The following is a 15,400-nucleotide window of genomic DNA, read 5'->3' as shown; positions in this document are numbered from 1 at the left end:
CCCTCTCCACTTTTTGACCAGCTCTATTTGTTACTACCTCAGAATGAGCCACACACAAATATGACAATATTTAGAAGTCTAGTAAGGACCACTCAACACACAAGGATAAAAAGTTACTTGGTCACATTATGCAACAGGTGATCATTATTCCCATTAATGCATAAACAGCTTTAAAGTTCTATATCCAAGATATTGTGCGCGCTTGGAAATGTGAATATGATTGGACAGGAGAGGAAAATTTAATTCAACTGCTGATTAAACACTGGTTTAACTTCGTTTAAACAGCATTAAGCTTTCCTTAAATATGACCATTAAACCACTTAAACAGATAATCTCATCTACAAGTCTAATTGTCTGAACAAAGTTGTTTATATATTATGTCAACTAAATCGAAGCGGACAACTCAAGTGTCAGCTCATATGAATTATCACAAAGATCAATACTGCTGAGCATTACAAATCACATGAATAAACACCTTCCACATTAAATAGAAATAAGACATGGGAAATTCACAGTAATATATACCAAAACCTGAATAACCTATAAAAACTCTTTAAAATATTTAAGGAAACTGCATATTTTTCAGTCTAACCAAAATAGCATACAGTAAGTCATTTTCCTAATACTCATGCTATTCTGAACAATTTCTTTATTTTAAATGGGATTTCAGCATTATTATTTATTAATTACTGTGTTTCTCAGCACTTCCCAATGGAATGGTAAAGACTACTAAATACTACATAAAAACAAAAATAATTTTGAAACAAACTGAATCTGCCAAATGTCTCTGTAGAGCAATTGATTAGACTCTATCAATGATTGCCTCAAACCCAATTACATACCAGGGAGTCAAATTCTCTCCATATTTACACAAGCTTAAATCTTACTGAGTTAACTGGGAGTTGCACATGCCTGAAACGGACAAACTCCTTTTGAAATAATATATAATTAAATGAAACAATATATAAACAGAACCATACAAATTAGGAGGTCCTTATAAGTTGGTGTATCAAGAGACAAAGAATAAACAATATAATCAAATATGTTAACACTTCACAATACAATGTTTAAACTAAGTTTGAGTTAACTCAACGTATATTAAGTTTTCAGCTAATTGATGAGGTTGTGATCAACATGCTAATGTTTAACACTTGGGTTCTTACCATACAGATATAAAGCCACAAAGACTATCAACAAAGGGATGCTAGTTACACAAAGGATCTATTTACACTTCAAATACAGCCAACTCAGACAACCTAGTTACAACACTGTTGCAATTAGCAGTGTAGATGATAACCATATTTCACAAGCTTGCTAAAGCTTGGGATATGAAACAGTTAACATAAACTTTTACATGTCTGAAGTTTTAACACATCTACAGTATAAATAGCAACCACATTGTAACTAGGTTGGAAGCCAAAAGCACTGTAATCAGGTTTTGTAAATTGGTTGCATTTGCAATATAAATGGGCTCAAAGATATACCAACTACACAGAGAGAGAGAGATTGATCTTGCATACATTTTGCTGCATCATATCATACAAACTTGCAAAGAAAAGGACAGGATAGGCCTCTGAGGAAGCTATCAGCTTGGAAGCAGAGATGAAAGGTCTTATTAGCACATAAGGTTTTTATATAGCTTAACTCAGTAGTTTTCAACCTTTTTTCATTTGTGGACACGTAAAAAAATTTTAATGGAGGTGCGGACCTTTTTGGAAATCTTAGACATAGTCGAAGTTTAGTTTCACCCTAGGAGTCCGCAAACCACAGGGTGAAAACCACTGGCTTAACTCATATTTTGTATTTAAATGCAGAGCCTAGCTAACGAGTTCTACAGTGGTATTAGCCTAGTTATTTCAATATTTTGTATGGACTTACCTTTTATTATTTTGATTTTTTATTTATTTTCAATTCCATGCCAAATAAAATTTGTTCTGTTTAAGATATCTGGAATGGTGATAGATAACGGTTTGCTTGTAAACAAGCACTGTTAGATACAAGATGAACAAAACTCTCTTAAGATCTTAAGGAAGGCTGAGACAGAAGAGAAATAACTACTGGAGCAGTCTGTGAAAAGTGAGGAAACCCAGGGTCTCTTCCGCAAAATGGTTCTGAAAGGAAGTTCGGATAGGCCAGCAAAGACACAAGGAAAGTTTAAACACCTGAAGAAGAGTGATAGGCATGGTTAATGACCCATATAGCACTTTGGTGAGTACACACATATAATCACCTTCTTGCCCAAACTTTCCAAAGTACAGAATGGGACACAACTGCCCAACTCAAACCAGAGCAAGAAATTATCGAAGTAGTAAGCCTGACAGCAAATCAGCTAGTTCTTTTGCTATTCAGGGGCATTTATAAGCAAATGGAGATGAGTTTCCATTTTCAGTCTTAGTTCAGATGCACTTGTGTGTCAAATATAACCAGATACATACCATGAGATTATTTTTCTCTCCCACATCAGGAGGTGGTGCTGCTTCATGTGGAATGAGTCATAAACCCAAAAGAAACCTTATAAAAATCACTGATACACATTCTGATCCATTTCAACACGTTAATTTAATGTGGATAAATGTAAAGTAATGCACATTGGAAAAAATAACCCCAACTATACTACAATATGATAGGGGCTAATTTAGCTACAACTAATCAGGAGAAAGATCTTGGAGTCATCATGGATAGTTCTCTGAAGACGTCCACACAGTGTGCAGCGGCAGTCAAAAAAGCAAATGGGATGTTAGGAATCATTAAAAAAGGGATGGAGAATAAGACTGAGACTATCTTATTGCCCTTATATAAATCCATGGTGCACCCCCATCTTGAATACTGCGTACAGATGTGGTCCCCTCATCTCAAAAAAGATATACTGGCATTAGAAAAAGTTCAGAAAAGGGCAACTAAAATTATTAGGGGTTTGGAACAGGTCCCATATGAGGAGAGATTAAAGAGGCTAGGATTTTTCAGCTTGGAAAAGAGGAGACTAAGGGGGGAATATGATAGAGGTATATAAAATCATGAGTGGTGTGGAGAAAGTGAATAAGGAAAAGTTATTTATTTGTTCCCATAATATAAGAACTGGGGACCACCAAATGAAATTAATGGGTAGCAGGTTTAAAACAAATACAAGGAAGTTCTTCTTCACTCAGCACACAGTCAACCTATGGAACTCTGAGCCTGAGCAGGTTGTGAAGGCTAGGACTATAACAGGGTTTAAAAGAGAACTGGATAAATTCATGGAGGTTAAGTCCATTAATGGCTATTAGCCAGGATGGGTAAGGAATGGTGTCCCTAGCCTCTGTTTGTCAGATGGTGGAGATGGATGGCAGGAGAAAGATCACTTGATCATTACCTGTTAGGTTCACTGCCTCTGGGGCACCTGGCATTGGCCACTGTCAGTAGACAGGATACTGGGCTGGATGGACCTTTGGTCTGACCCAGTATGGCCAGTCTTATGTTCTTATGTTTTGGTGGAACTTTTACCCCTGACTTTTGTCCTTCAAAAATATTTAATAAACTCTCACCAACTCAAATATCCCAAATACTGTTTAACAAGAACTTCCTGGATCTGTGTGGAGGCACTTCGCATTCTCACTAGAGGAAGAAGAATACAGAAACACAGCCCTATCCTGATGGCTAACAGTTGGAGAGCTTTCTCCTGTTCATCGTGTATGGAACTATTAAGAGAGGTAGTGAGAAGAACTGGATTCTAAAGTCTTATTATGCTGATCACAACCAGTTTTATATCTCCAGTTTGTGAGACTCATAGGGTATGATTAAGTATCTCTCCCCCCCCCCCCCCCAGTGTCTGGTAGAGATTGTATCATGAAGTACAAATTGGTCATGGTTCAAAACTAATAAAACTGAGATGATGACGATGATAAACTTGGCAAAGTAACCAGAAGATATGACAAAGATTATATTGATCCCTTTGCTAGGGATGAGAGATAGGACATGTATCCACCCCGTGCCACTCCAGTACATAATTCTGAGGTCCTGGTAGCTTTTCAGTTGTTTTTAGATGATCAAACAGCAGTGGTGACTAGGACTGCTTTTTTCAATATACAGTGAGTCAGGAGATTGTGACCTCTTCTCACAGTTACAGACCTTGCTACCATAATCCAGTCTGCTGCAATACACTTTATATAAGGCTACATCTGAAATCAATTGGAAGCTAAAGTGAGTGAAGTATGTGTTATACACTGCTTAATAAGCGGCTCTTTCCCCAAGAGCACGAGACCAATCCTCTGTGATCTCCATTGGCTACTAGTTGGTTTGCAGGTGAAACTTAACGTGTTAGTTTAGTCCTATAAGCCTTAAAAGGTTTGGGACCTGCCTGTATGAGAGCCAGCATCTCTCCTGTGTGAAAATGCTGCAGTTGAGATCACCTGTAGCACTCAGGCTGAAATCCCTTTGGTTTGTAAGAGAGCAGGACTGCAGACAGGTCATTTTCTGTGAGGGACCCTCAGATGTAGAATTCACTCTCCCACACACACCTCATGGTTTGAAATAATAATAGCTGCCAGAATTTGCTGACCTTTGGGGCATGCTTAAAAGCCTATCTATTTGCATATGTGTCCAGGGAGAGCAGAAAGCGTGTGGAGTTTGGGGAAAACTGAAGTGTGGAAGTTTTGTTTCCTGCTGACTGGCTGATGAGGTTTGCTGCTGTTCTGTTCTTCTTGTTTTTATTATGAACTGTTTATACAATGATTTGTCAACGCACTCAGAGCCTGGGATAGGTGTCCAAATCCAAATAAATACATATATCATGTAAGTGTCACAATACAATATAAGATGTATGTGGAAATCCCTCTGTGTACTTTCAGAGGGGTCACATACAGAGGTGAAAGCTCAACAATACATAGTCAAGGTTGTGGTTGCATAAAACTGGTGAAAGACAGTTGACAGTAGAATTCATAGGATCTCTGCAGAGAATATGTCCATGTTTGTCCTAGAGAGTTTGGAGTGTGACATTCCCCTCAATCAGAAGAGAGAGAATTTTCGAGAGCAATTTGCAACTATGGTATCTACTTTATGGTAAGGAGTCCACAACTTTACTTTCTAAAATGTTAGCTTATATCCATGAGGGTGAAACAAGAATTAGATGCAACCCACCTATTATCAAGTACAATTTTGTCCTAAGAATTCATTGTACTAAGAATTTAGAGATATTTTCTTATAAGATAGGTATATTTTGATGGGGAAAATACCTAATCTGGACAGGAGTCCGCTTCAAAGAAATCAGGTTCAGATAAATCCATATTACATGAAGCATTTGGGGACACATGAGGTTTGTCTTAAATAACTGGGATAACAGAAGCCTAGCTTCTCTGAACTGAGTCGTTGGAAGTGAGACCTATGTTATTTAAGAAGATATAGGACAGGAGTGGGCACTATTTTAGCTTTGACTAGCAAGACTGAGGTGGCTTTAACAATAAATCTTTTTCTTGTTTGTGATGGAGAAGAGATAGCTCACCTGCATTCTGGGCACCAAAGTCTTGAACTATCAAAGACCACTCTGGGAGAAAAAGAGGAGAAAGTCATGCCTCTAAGGCAGGGGTGGGCAAACTACGTCCCGCAGGCTGGATCCAGCCCATCAGGGCTTCGGATCCGGCCCGCGGGTTTGCCCCTTGTGGTGCCGCAGGTCCCTGCGGCCCGGGGGGGAAGGGGGTGCAGAGGGCTCCATGCGTTGCCCTTGCCTCCAGGCATTGCACCCCGCAGCTCCCAATGGCTGGGAACAGGGAACCACGGCCAATGGGAGCTTCGGGGGAGGTACTGGGAGGTGCAGCAAGGACAGCGCGCAGAGCCCTGTGCCCCGCACTTCCCCAGGGGCCACGCAGAGACGTGGTGCCAGCCACTTCCCAAAGTGGCGCGGCGTGGGGCCAGGGCAGGCATGCAGGGAGCCTGCCCTGGCTCCTGTGCGAGCCGCTGCCACCCCGGAGCTGCTTTAGGTAAGTGGTGCCAGGCTGGAGCCCAAAACCCTCCTGCACCCTGCCCCTCAACTCCCTGCCCTAAGCCCCCTGCTGCACCCTGAACACCCCCTACACTCCTACTCCCTGCCCTGAGCCCCCTGCTGCACCCTACACCCCAACTCCCTGCTCTGAGCCCCCTGCAGCACCCCGCACCCTTCCTGCACCCCAACCCCCTGCCCTGAGCTCCCTCCCGCAGTCCACACCCCTCCTGCACCCCAGCGCTGAGCCCCCTCCTGCACTCCACACCCCTCCTGCACCCCAACCCCCTTCCCAGAGCCCCCTCATACACCCTGTACCTCTCCTCTGCCCCAATCCCTTGCCCTGAGCCCATTCCTGCACACTGCACCTCCTCCCACATCCTGCACTGCCTCCCGCACCCCGCACCCCAGCCCCAGCCCTGCATACAATTTCCCCACCCAGATGTGGCCCTCGGACCAAAAAGTTTGCCCACCCCTGCTCTAAGGGCATGTCTCACTTTAGAGTCACAGGTTCGTATGAGTTGTTGGTTCTTCAACTGTTGATGGTTGCTCTTCCTTGATTTCAGTTGAGGCAGATACCTTTGATCACTCAGAAGCCACCATACACAATGACTGAGTTTTGCCATGAGAGGCAGAGAGATCCTGTTAGACATGCTCACATGATATGGTCATAAAGAGCACTAAATAATTTTCCTACTCTTCTATTTCACACATTTAAATGTCCCCTTAGGTAGAATGCCTGACTAGACTGGGGCGGGGGGGGGGGGGGGGAGGGAGCCTAACAAAAGTTTGTAAAGCAAAACTGAGAGCTTAAACATTTGTGCTGTTCATTCTATGACAGGCAAAGTGAGACTGAGGAGCCTTGAGACAACTGTGTTGTCAATAAAATATTCTCTTAGTTACAAATGGCTGTTCAAGTGTGACATATGCAAAACCCATTTAGTTAGAGATTGGCCTTGTCTACAAGAATGGACAGTGAGGGAAAGTTAACAGGAAGCAGGCCAGAGTATGTGAGAAGTAGTGTCAGTGAGAAATCATGCTGAAGAAAGGAAAAGCGAGAGCACAAAAGACAAAACCATGAGAATCAGGGAGAAAGTAGCAGAGAAAAAAATCAACTGAAAAATCCAAGTGAAAAAATAAAGCATTCAACTCCCAGTTCTCTCTCATTGCACTGAGTGTCTGGAGAGTTTGAACAGATTCCTGTCCTGTCTTTTTTGTTTACATATAAACATAACAATACTTAAGTTTTACTCAGTGAGTAAATTCTTGTCTCTTATGCCAATTTGTGTTGGTGAGGGATGACAATACTAGTACTGAAGTATTTCAGTGTCATATTATGGAGATTTGGGGTTACAGCTTCATCTACCAGAATAGAGGATTCCTAATGAACCCACAATGTTTAAGTGTTTGTCAGCAGCAATTAAATTTGTCCAAAGAGTGATTGTTTGTCAATTGTTGACAGTTTGTAACATTTTTCCTCTCTTTTCCCCATCTGATTGTAAGCAGAGTCAGGATGAGCTCCACCCTGACATCTGGTGGTGAGTTGTGGCAAGTTGTGGAAAAGAACAGCAGGGGCTGATCTCATATGCATATGCACACCCACCCTGCCTAGCATGAGCCCATAGCTGCCCAAATGGTCACTTTGGCTGCTGTGGGATCCCCAGTTTCTCTGTTATTGGGGCAGGAAGAATAAATTGCTATTATCCTGATTATGTGAATCAAGGACAGTGGAACTGTACTTGGCCTTTTGTCATGAAGGAGGGACTTGCCATCAACTACTTAGCACTCGCTAGGCAAGGGACCTGGGTCCCAAAACTCAGTAAATTGTGAGAGGCTGGGGACAGATATTAGTATCTGGTGGTATAGCCCCCTGGTAAGAGCCTTATATGCTAATTGCACTTTCTCCTCTCTCTACTGTGGAATATCAGAGCTAATTTTGATTCTATTAGCAGTCTAGTTACAGGCTGCTGAGCTGAATTCGCTTTGGGCCAATGGTGCACCAGCACTGAGGCTCCGCTACTACAAGCTGAAATCACAAAAGAGCTAAACTTACTAAGAGCTGAAATCACTGAGTGTAGTGTTAAGTACTGGGGGAGCCTGAAGATACATTGCGGAGCAGTTTGCGAGACAGCTGGAGCGGCTCATGGGACAGCTGGCAGAGCAGAGTGGCTGGTGGAGTGGAGCAGTTTGTGGGATGGCTGGAACAGCTCATGGGGGTAGCTGGCAGAGCGGAGCAATTTGTGGGATGGCTGGCAGGGTGGAGCGGAGCTCCATGGAGAGGTGGGGCAATCGGCTTTGGATCACGTAAGGTGCCCCTTAACCCCCACCCCCTCCCCATCTCCACCCAGCTCAGGAGGTAAAACTCTGCAGATAAACTTTCGAACTCTGGGGCTGCACTGACCAGGGACAGAGACTTCTGGGTTGTTGGACTTTTGGGACTTTGGGTGACTTTGCAGGACTCAAGAACCAAAGGAAAGGACACACCCCAATTTGCTTGGGGTGGGTTTTTTTGCTCATGGGTTGTGTTATGAATCCTGTTGGTGGTGTTTCCCCAACATAATGCCACATTGTTTCTCTCTGTTATTAAAAGGCTTTTGCTACACTCAGACTCTGTGCTTGCGAGAGGGGAAGTATTGCCTCTTGGAGGCGCTCAGCAGGGGTGGTCTATATTTGTCCCAGGTCACTGGGTGGGGGCTCGAGCCGGTTTTGCATTGTGTTATTGGAAGGAACCCCTAGATACTGAACCCGGTCCTTGTTGCTGCCAGCTCTGAAGGGTAGAAGGGTTACATGATATAATACTGATGCTCATGTACGTTATATGCTTAACTGAGCTTCTGCACACTAATCTCTTCTTCAGAGTTAGGAAGTAACTATTAGTTAAAATTAAATGTTACCTAAAAGGAAAATTTAGCATCCAGCGACAAGCACTGTAAAAGTTTTCTTTGAAAACCCAATTTATTCCAACTCACTAGTACTGTTGTACTTTAACTACATTAAAGAGGGAAAAAACAAATACCAGTGGGCTGTTATCTGTATAATGTAATTCCAGATGAGTCTAACCACTGGCATATGTTAGTACCAGTTTCTGACGACCATCCAATTTTTAACCAAATATAATTAAAAATAACACTTCAGTAAAACAAATTCCAGGACTGTTTACTTTTCTTGAAAAGAAGTTACTACACTCCTACTTAGTAGCAGACACAATTGTTTTCAGAATCCCCAGAAAGGTGATCCACCGACCCCCTATTAAAACAAAACAAACAAAACCTCTTGCACTGAGGAAGTTCTGGAGATCAACGCTTAGGCCCAAATTCTCCCCCCTCTCCCAAAATCAGAATAGTCAGGTTTAGTGTGGAGAAGAGGGGCATTACCAAAAGGGTCTGAAAAAAATTCTCTGCTTAAGCGACAGAGGTGACAATTAAGTTACTCTGAAGACTATTACACACCTGACACTGCTTTAGTCCTTACCACTTCTGTTTTTCTGTGCTTCATGTAATAGAAGATCCAGTGGCTTTACGCCACACCCAAACTCTGCTGAACAGAGACAAGCTGGGATCTGTACTACATACAAGGACTGCACCTGCAAAAAGGCTCCACGTATCCCTACACATACTCCCTTCCCACACACACAACCCCACAATAGAACCATGCTGGATTTGGAGTCCTCTGCAGCAATGAAAGAAGGGGATAACATTTGGCAAGAGATTGGCCAACCCATCCTTCCAGCTGCGGAAAATGGTTTATATCTCTCTAGAGTCCAACAACATATCCCTGTGTCTGTCTCAAGAACAACACAATGCTCCTCAAGGGGGCTGAGCCTACTGTTTCTACAGCATTAAATAGTTTAATTTTTTTTTTAATTCTCACTTTTTCTTTAGATAGGAGCTACCTTGAATTGAAGACTCACTCCAGTCATGATTATTAAATAACGGTGTCATCTACTATATTGAAATATTCTTTTCAATAGTATTTCCCTGTATTTCTCAATCAACTTGTAAAATTAAATGAATTTTTACCTCTTTTGTTTTTTCCTGTCTGGATAATGTTTGAGAGGCCACTTTGGTCCACATGCAGCCAGTGACATCCACAGGAGACCTTGTTTCCCACTCTTGTAGGAAGCTAAAATTGACTAATGCAGTAAAAGTAAAAACAAAAACAAAGAAATAGAACTTACGAAAATAAAGTTTGAAATTTTAGAAATCACTCAAAAGATGTAAATTGTCTGCTTGCAAGTGATCAGAAGTCCAACTGTGAGCCCACTTAACCGCCTGCCTTTGACTGCATCCCCAACTTTCCTAATTATAGATTCCCTCCTGCAATTATTACAAGCTCCCTAATAACCTCTTAACCTCCCCCTGCCATTTACATCCCTGAACCTAGTGAAAGCTCTGCCATGTAACACATCAAAAGTGCATACAATTTGTCAACAGCCTTTAAGCAATGTTCCCTGGGTACTGTGCAACAATATATGCTCTTGGGAGCAGCTTACACTGAGGTCAGAAAGAGCAGCAGAAGCTTGAGAGGGTGACTGGAGTCAGGGATGCAAACAGGAAGAGGGTAGGAACTTAGGAGGCAGTACTGAAGGATGTGGATGAAGTCAGGGAAGTGGAGAAAGATGCCAAAGAGATTAAGTGGGTACTGAGTACCTGATTTACCAACTAAACTTCTGATCACTCTCGGGTACATTGTATACATCTTCAGAGCAATTTTTAAAAAAAAATTTAATTTTCCTGTAGCATTTTTAATTTTAGAATTAGAATTGTAGAATTTTCCTGTTTTTTCCCCTTAGCTTTTACAGCATTGGTCCATAGCAGTTCCCCTGAAGCATATGAAACTGGAGAACATAACTGTCATCACTTGGCTCAAAACAGCCTCTCAAACTTCACTCACTTCTGATTTCTTGGGAATTGCAATGAGGGAAATCCTCCCCCACCCTTCACTTCCACATGCCAGGCTCAAGTAACTGGGTTTAACATGGAGAAAATGGGTCCCACTAAGAGACAGGATTTGTCCCAATATAATTACAATAAAGGGTTATAAAATAACTAAGGGCTAGATTCTACTATCCTTACTCACAGTAGTACTTTCTCCATGATTAGTCCCATTTAAAACTATACATGACAAAGACTAGCTGCTGACTATACAACACAAAAAAACTAAAAAATTGAGAAAAATATTTTTCACTAACTTCTTTCAGTTCCAATAAGCTTACATATTATTTATAAATACAATAGGTACAAATATTTCAGATAGTTGTGCCTTTCAGGTTAGTGATGTCCCTTCAAGTAGTGAAAAACTGCTTTACGTGGGATGGGAGTTCCTAGATAATGAAAACTGTAAAAGGAGAAAGATCTATTTGCTGCAGCTTATTATACCAATCTAATCTGAGCACCTTTCAATAAAACATTAAACATGATGAACTTCTCATCCTCTCCCAAGAGGGAGAATTGTATGTGCAATATAGTGTTTTGTTTTGGTAGGGTTTGGGGTGGAGTTGTTTTTTCATTTTTTATGATGTACATCAGTATTTATTAGGGATGCTTCAAAAGCAAGATTGGATATGCACATTAAAACAGTCTCTGGTCTGGACTGTTTACTTTTTCAGCTCAAATAGTCAATGTTTTAGGGCTAGACTGAGTCTGCAGGCTCAGGTCTGAGTATACAATAGCACATAGTTACACCACCCCAAAAGGAGTACATGGAAGGAATTGAGCAAAGACACCCCTCTGAAGTACAATTTCCTCTGGGGCTCCCCTTTTAACACTGTCGCAGAAGGGAGTATGCTATTTGTCAGCCTTTTGTAAATTGCTGCATAATCCCCGCATTCACATTCAGCTAGCTCTGCTCTATTTTCTGCATCTTCCTTGCTCAAGTGCTCGTAGGGAAGAGTATAGTATATGCAGCCCTTGTGCCCCCAATGCCCAGACCTAAAAGCCTTACTCCTTTTACTTGCATGCACGGCAGCATGGGACTAGGCCTGTACACAATCTAGTCCTAAATTAACATAGCAGCAATTACACAATTATATTTTTAAAGGAAAATGTTTTATAACATTGTGCTTGGATGGCAGGTCTAATGAACATAATAGCCTTCACTCTATGGCCTAGTCTACACTTGGAAATTAGGTTGGTGTAATTACATCACTCAGAGGTGTAAAAAAATTCAGACCCCATAACACCTCAGTTAAACCGCCTCTCGAGGAGGTGGAATACCTATGCTGATGGGATAATCCCTCTCGTCGGCATAGGTAGTGTCTTCACTGAAGAGCAGCACGCCGCTGTAGTGTTTTAAGTGTAGATAAGCCCTATATCTTACTCCTTTACCACATTTGCAATATGTTTTAAGTGGGTTTTTTTGTTTTGGTTTGGTTTAACTAAAACAAAAATATACTCTGTGTCAATACGTACTACTTGATATTAAACAGCTCTGAGATACAATTTTATCATTACAAGTTTAGAATGCTTGATCTATAAAATACCAAATATTAGACAGGATAACTTAAATAACTGCTTTATAATGTCATCCTCGTTTTAATATAAAGCAGTATTATCACACTGAAAAAACAAGAAATTGATAAAAGTGGCAAAAGAAGAAGCCAGTGTACATCTTCAAAGAGTATTGGGTAGTTTGTGTTTTGTAAATAAAGAGGAAAAGGCCAGTTCTCATATTTTGTAGCTCAGGGTGGGAGTCAGAAGAGTAAATAAAACAAATCTACTTAGCTTTATGGCTCTCACTAGCTCAGTATATACATGGCCTAATTCTGTTCTCACTGAAGTCAACAGAAGGTTTTTTATTTACTTCAATGCAGAAGATTTGGATGATTGTGGCACAGGGAACACTGGGAGCTTCTCTTCTTCATCTTCTTTTCCTACAGCATTTGTGGAAGCAGAGGAGGAAATAGTACAGGCACTAGCCTTTCCCTGGCTATCCCAGGACACCACATCACTAGTCCTGACTTCTTACCCGTCTGTACATATATAACGTTTAATGCTGATTTACAGCACCACTTAATCAAAACACTGGTTTATTGTATTTCTGAGGCAGAGTTTTTTCTGTGTTAAAATGCCATACCAAACAATCCTATAATATGCTAGTAGCAGATCTTATGAAAATGGCATGCATATAGCTCACCAAAAAAGAATCATCAATACAACACAGTGCCAACACCTACACTTACTCCTGGCATGACCAGCTACCTCGAATAATGCTTGAGAATTTCAGACTGAGCTCTGCTGCAAAGGAGCCTCTTTCAAACAGGGAAAGAAATGAATGAAGGAGAATAGGAAGCAATAACCAGCATGCTTACCAGGCCACCACAGAGGCTGAAGACAGCTGTATGTGTCTCCTGTGCATTGACATGCCCCCGGTAGAAGCAGTGGCGCAAGTCAGAGGAGGGCTGCTCCTGTGGGGACCCCACATGCATCACTTTATAATGAGCAGCAATGAATCCTGCATCAGTGCTCAAGTTCAGTTGGAAGAGCTGCCCATAAGCATTGAGCTGGTAATGTGTCCTGAAAGCAGCAGGCTCCCCTGGTGCCTCCAAGCTCCTTTTCCTCCTCCTGAAGTGATGTGTGTGAGGAAAAACGTCTCCAAATTCATTCACTCGGGTAGGTGTGACTATCTCATAGGAAGAGAGTTCCTTCACTAAGGTCTCTGCAACAGGAAGAAAGAGAGCCATCCTTACCAAATAGTGTGGAAATGAGCCATACTTTTATCCAAAATCTGCCCACTAACATGCAGCTGCCTTACTTGAGGAGACATGGGTCAGGAAGGAGACTTTGGGTCTCCAGAGGAATCCCTCCTGTGTCTCCTCTCCAGGAGACATACATTATCAGTGCATACACACTCCAAACACTCGTACATACTGTAGGTACCAGCTCCCACTGCCGTACACACGACCGGCCTCCTACACAGCCCCAAACACCCCCACACACTGTGTGCCCCCCCGACCCCCAGCACGCTTAGCAGGAGGCTGAAGACTGCCCTGTGTGCCTCCTTTCCATTGACATGGTAAAAAGTGGAGGTGCAAATCAGTGCCATTCACATACAGTATGTGTGTGTGCGGGGGGGGGGGGTTATGCACCACACTCAGCCTGCCTCTCACAACCCCACTCACATACCCTATGCCACACAGTCCCTATTGACCCACCCCGCCAACCTAGGCTCGACAGCCTCCCCACAGATGCCCCCCACTGACATGAGGTACTACACGTTCACTCCCACTCCGTTTTGCACCCCTCACATTCAGGGCACACACAACCCCTCTCTCTTTTTCACACACCCCGCCCCCAATTCCAGTTACACACACCGCACAAACACACAGGAATATGCGCTCCACACTCACACGCGTGGCCCCCCACACACGCACCGCGACCCTGGCACGTGCTGAACACCACACACCCCTCCCTCCTTCCCTGCACTTACAAACGGGGGGTGAAACCCCGGCCCCCCGACATCAGCGGCACCATTCCCAGCGCCCTCCAGGGAGCCGGGATTTCCCTCCGCGTGCGCCCCGCCACCACCACCCGGGCGCCGCGTTCCTCGAAAGCACCGCGCCGCGGTGTCACCTCCAGCTGCCCGGGGACGCCCCGCCGCTCGGGGCCGAGCCCAGCCTTCTTTGTTGCCGCCTGTTTACCTTGCGAGGGGTGAAACCGGACTTCCCAGGACTTGGTGATGAGAAGGGAGAGCGGGCACAGCAGACCCGCTAGCCACTTCGCAACCCGCATGGCTCGCTCCGGGGGCGCCCCGCCGCGGAGCTCCCCCGCACCCGCACCCCCCCGCGCCGCCGCTGCTCCAGCAGCAGCGCCCGCTTCAGCAGCCGCAGCCGCCACCCGGCTGGGCCGACCCCGCACGGCTCGGCTCTTTCATGTTCCTGGCGCCCACCCTTGTCCCCTGCGTTGTCTCTTCCTTTCCCGGCTTCCCCGCTACTCCTTCAGAACGCTGCCCGCTCCGCAGCCCCTTCCCGGCTCCCCCCCGCCTGCACTCTGGCATTCGCTCTCGGCTCGCTCTCTGCGCCGGGGTGGGCGAGGGCGGTTCTTCCCCTCCTCCCGCAGCCTGTGGGGAAGCGAGGAGCAGCATGCCAGCTTCACTCAGTCCGTGGCCATCCCAGGACCCCCGATCAAAGAGACTGCCCGCCCCCTTGGGGCAGGGACCTGGCCAATGAGTGGAGCCGGCTCACTCCAGCCACTCCATCTCTCACACACACACACACACACACTCTCTCTGTTGCTGTCTGACACAATCAGGCACCGCAAAGTGTAATGAATAATAATAATCACTCCCAACTACAGAAACCTACACATAAGAAGAAAAGGAGGACTTGTGGCTGCTTAGAGACTAACAAATTTATTTGAGCATAAGCTTTCCTGAGCTACAGTATGTGTGTGTGGGGGCGGGTATGCACCACACTCAGCCTGCCTCCCACAGCCCCCTCCGATGAAGTGAGCTGTA

General features: G+C 43.9%; 1 protein-coding gene across 3 annotated transcripts in view; it reads right to left on the bottom strand.

Moving 5' to 3' along the window:
- The window catches only part of ADAMTS20 (ADAM metallopeptidase with thrombospondin type 1 motif 20), a 184,582-nt gene extending 169,906 nt beyond the window's left edge, over nucleotides 1-14,676 (bottom strand). For all 3 annotated transcript variants that reach the window (XM_074942180.1, XM_074942179.1, XM_074942181.1), the window contains exons 1-2: nucleotides 14,586-14,676; nucleotides 13,257-13,603 (exon numbers count right to left, since the gene is read on the bottom strand). In XM_074942180.1, coding sequence (XP_074798281.1) covers nucleotides 13,257-13,603; nucleotides 14,586-14,676 — 438 coding nt within the window. The remainder of the gene's footprint in view (nucleotides 1-13,256; nucleotides 13,604-14,585) is intronic.
- Between the last annotated feature and the right edge of the window lie 724 nt (nucleotides 14,677-15,400).

The sequence above is a fragment of the Natator depressus genome, chromosome 1, assembly GCF_965152275.1.
Source record: "Natator depressus isolate rNatDep1 chromosome 1, rNatDep2.hap1, whole genome shotgun sequence".
Taxonomy (NCBI): Eukaryota; Metazoa; Chordata; order Testudines; family Cheloniidae; genus Natator; species Natator depressus.
Note: the sequence above shows the minus strand (reverse complement) of the source record. Positions and strands in the feature narration are given on the sequence as shown.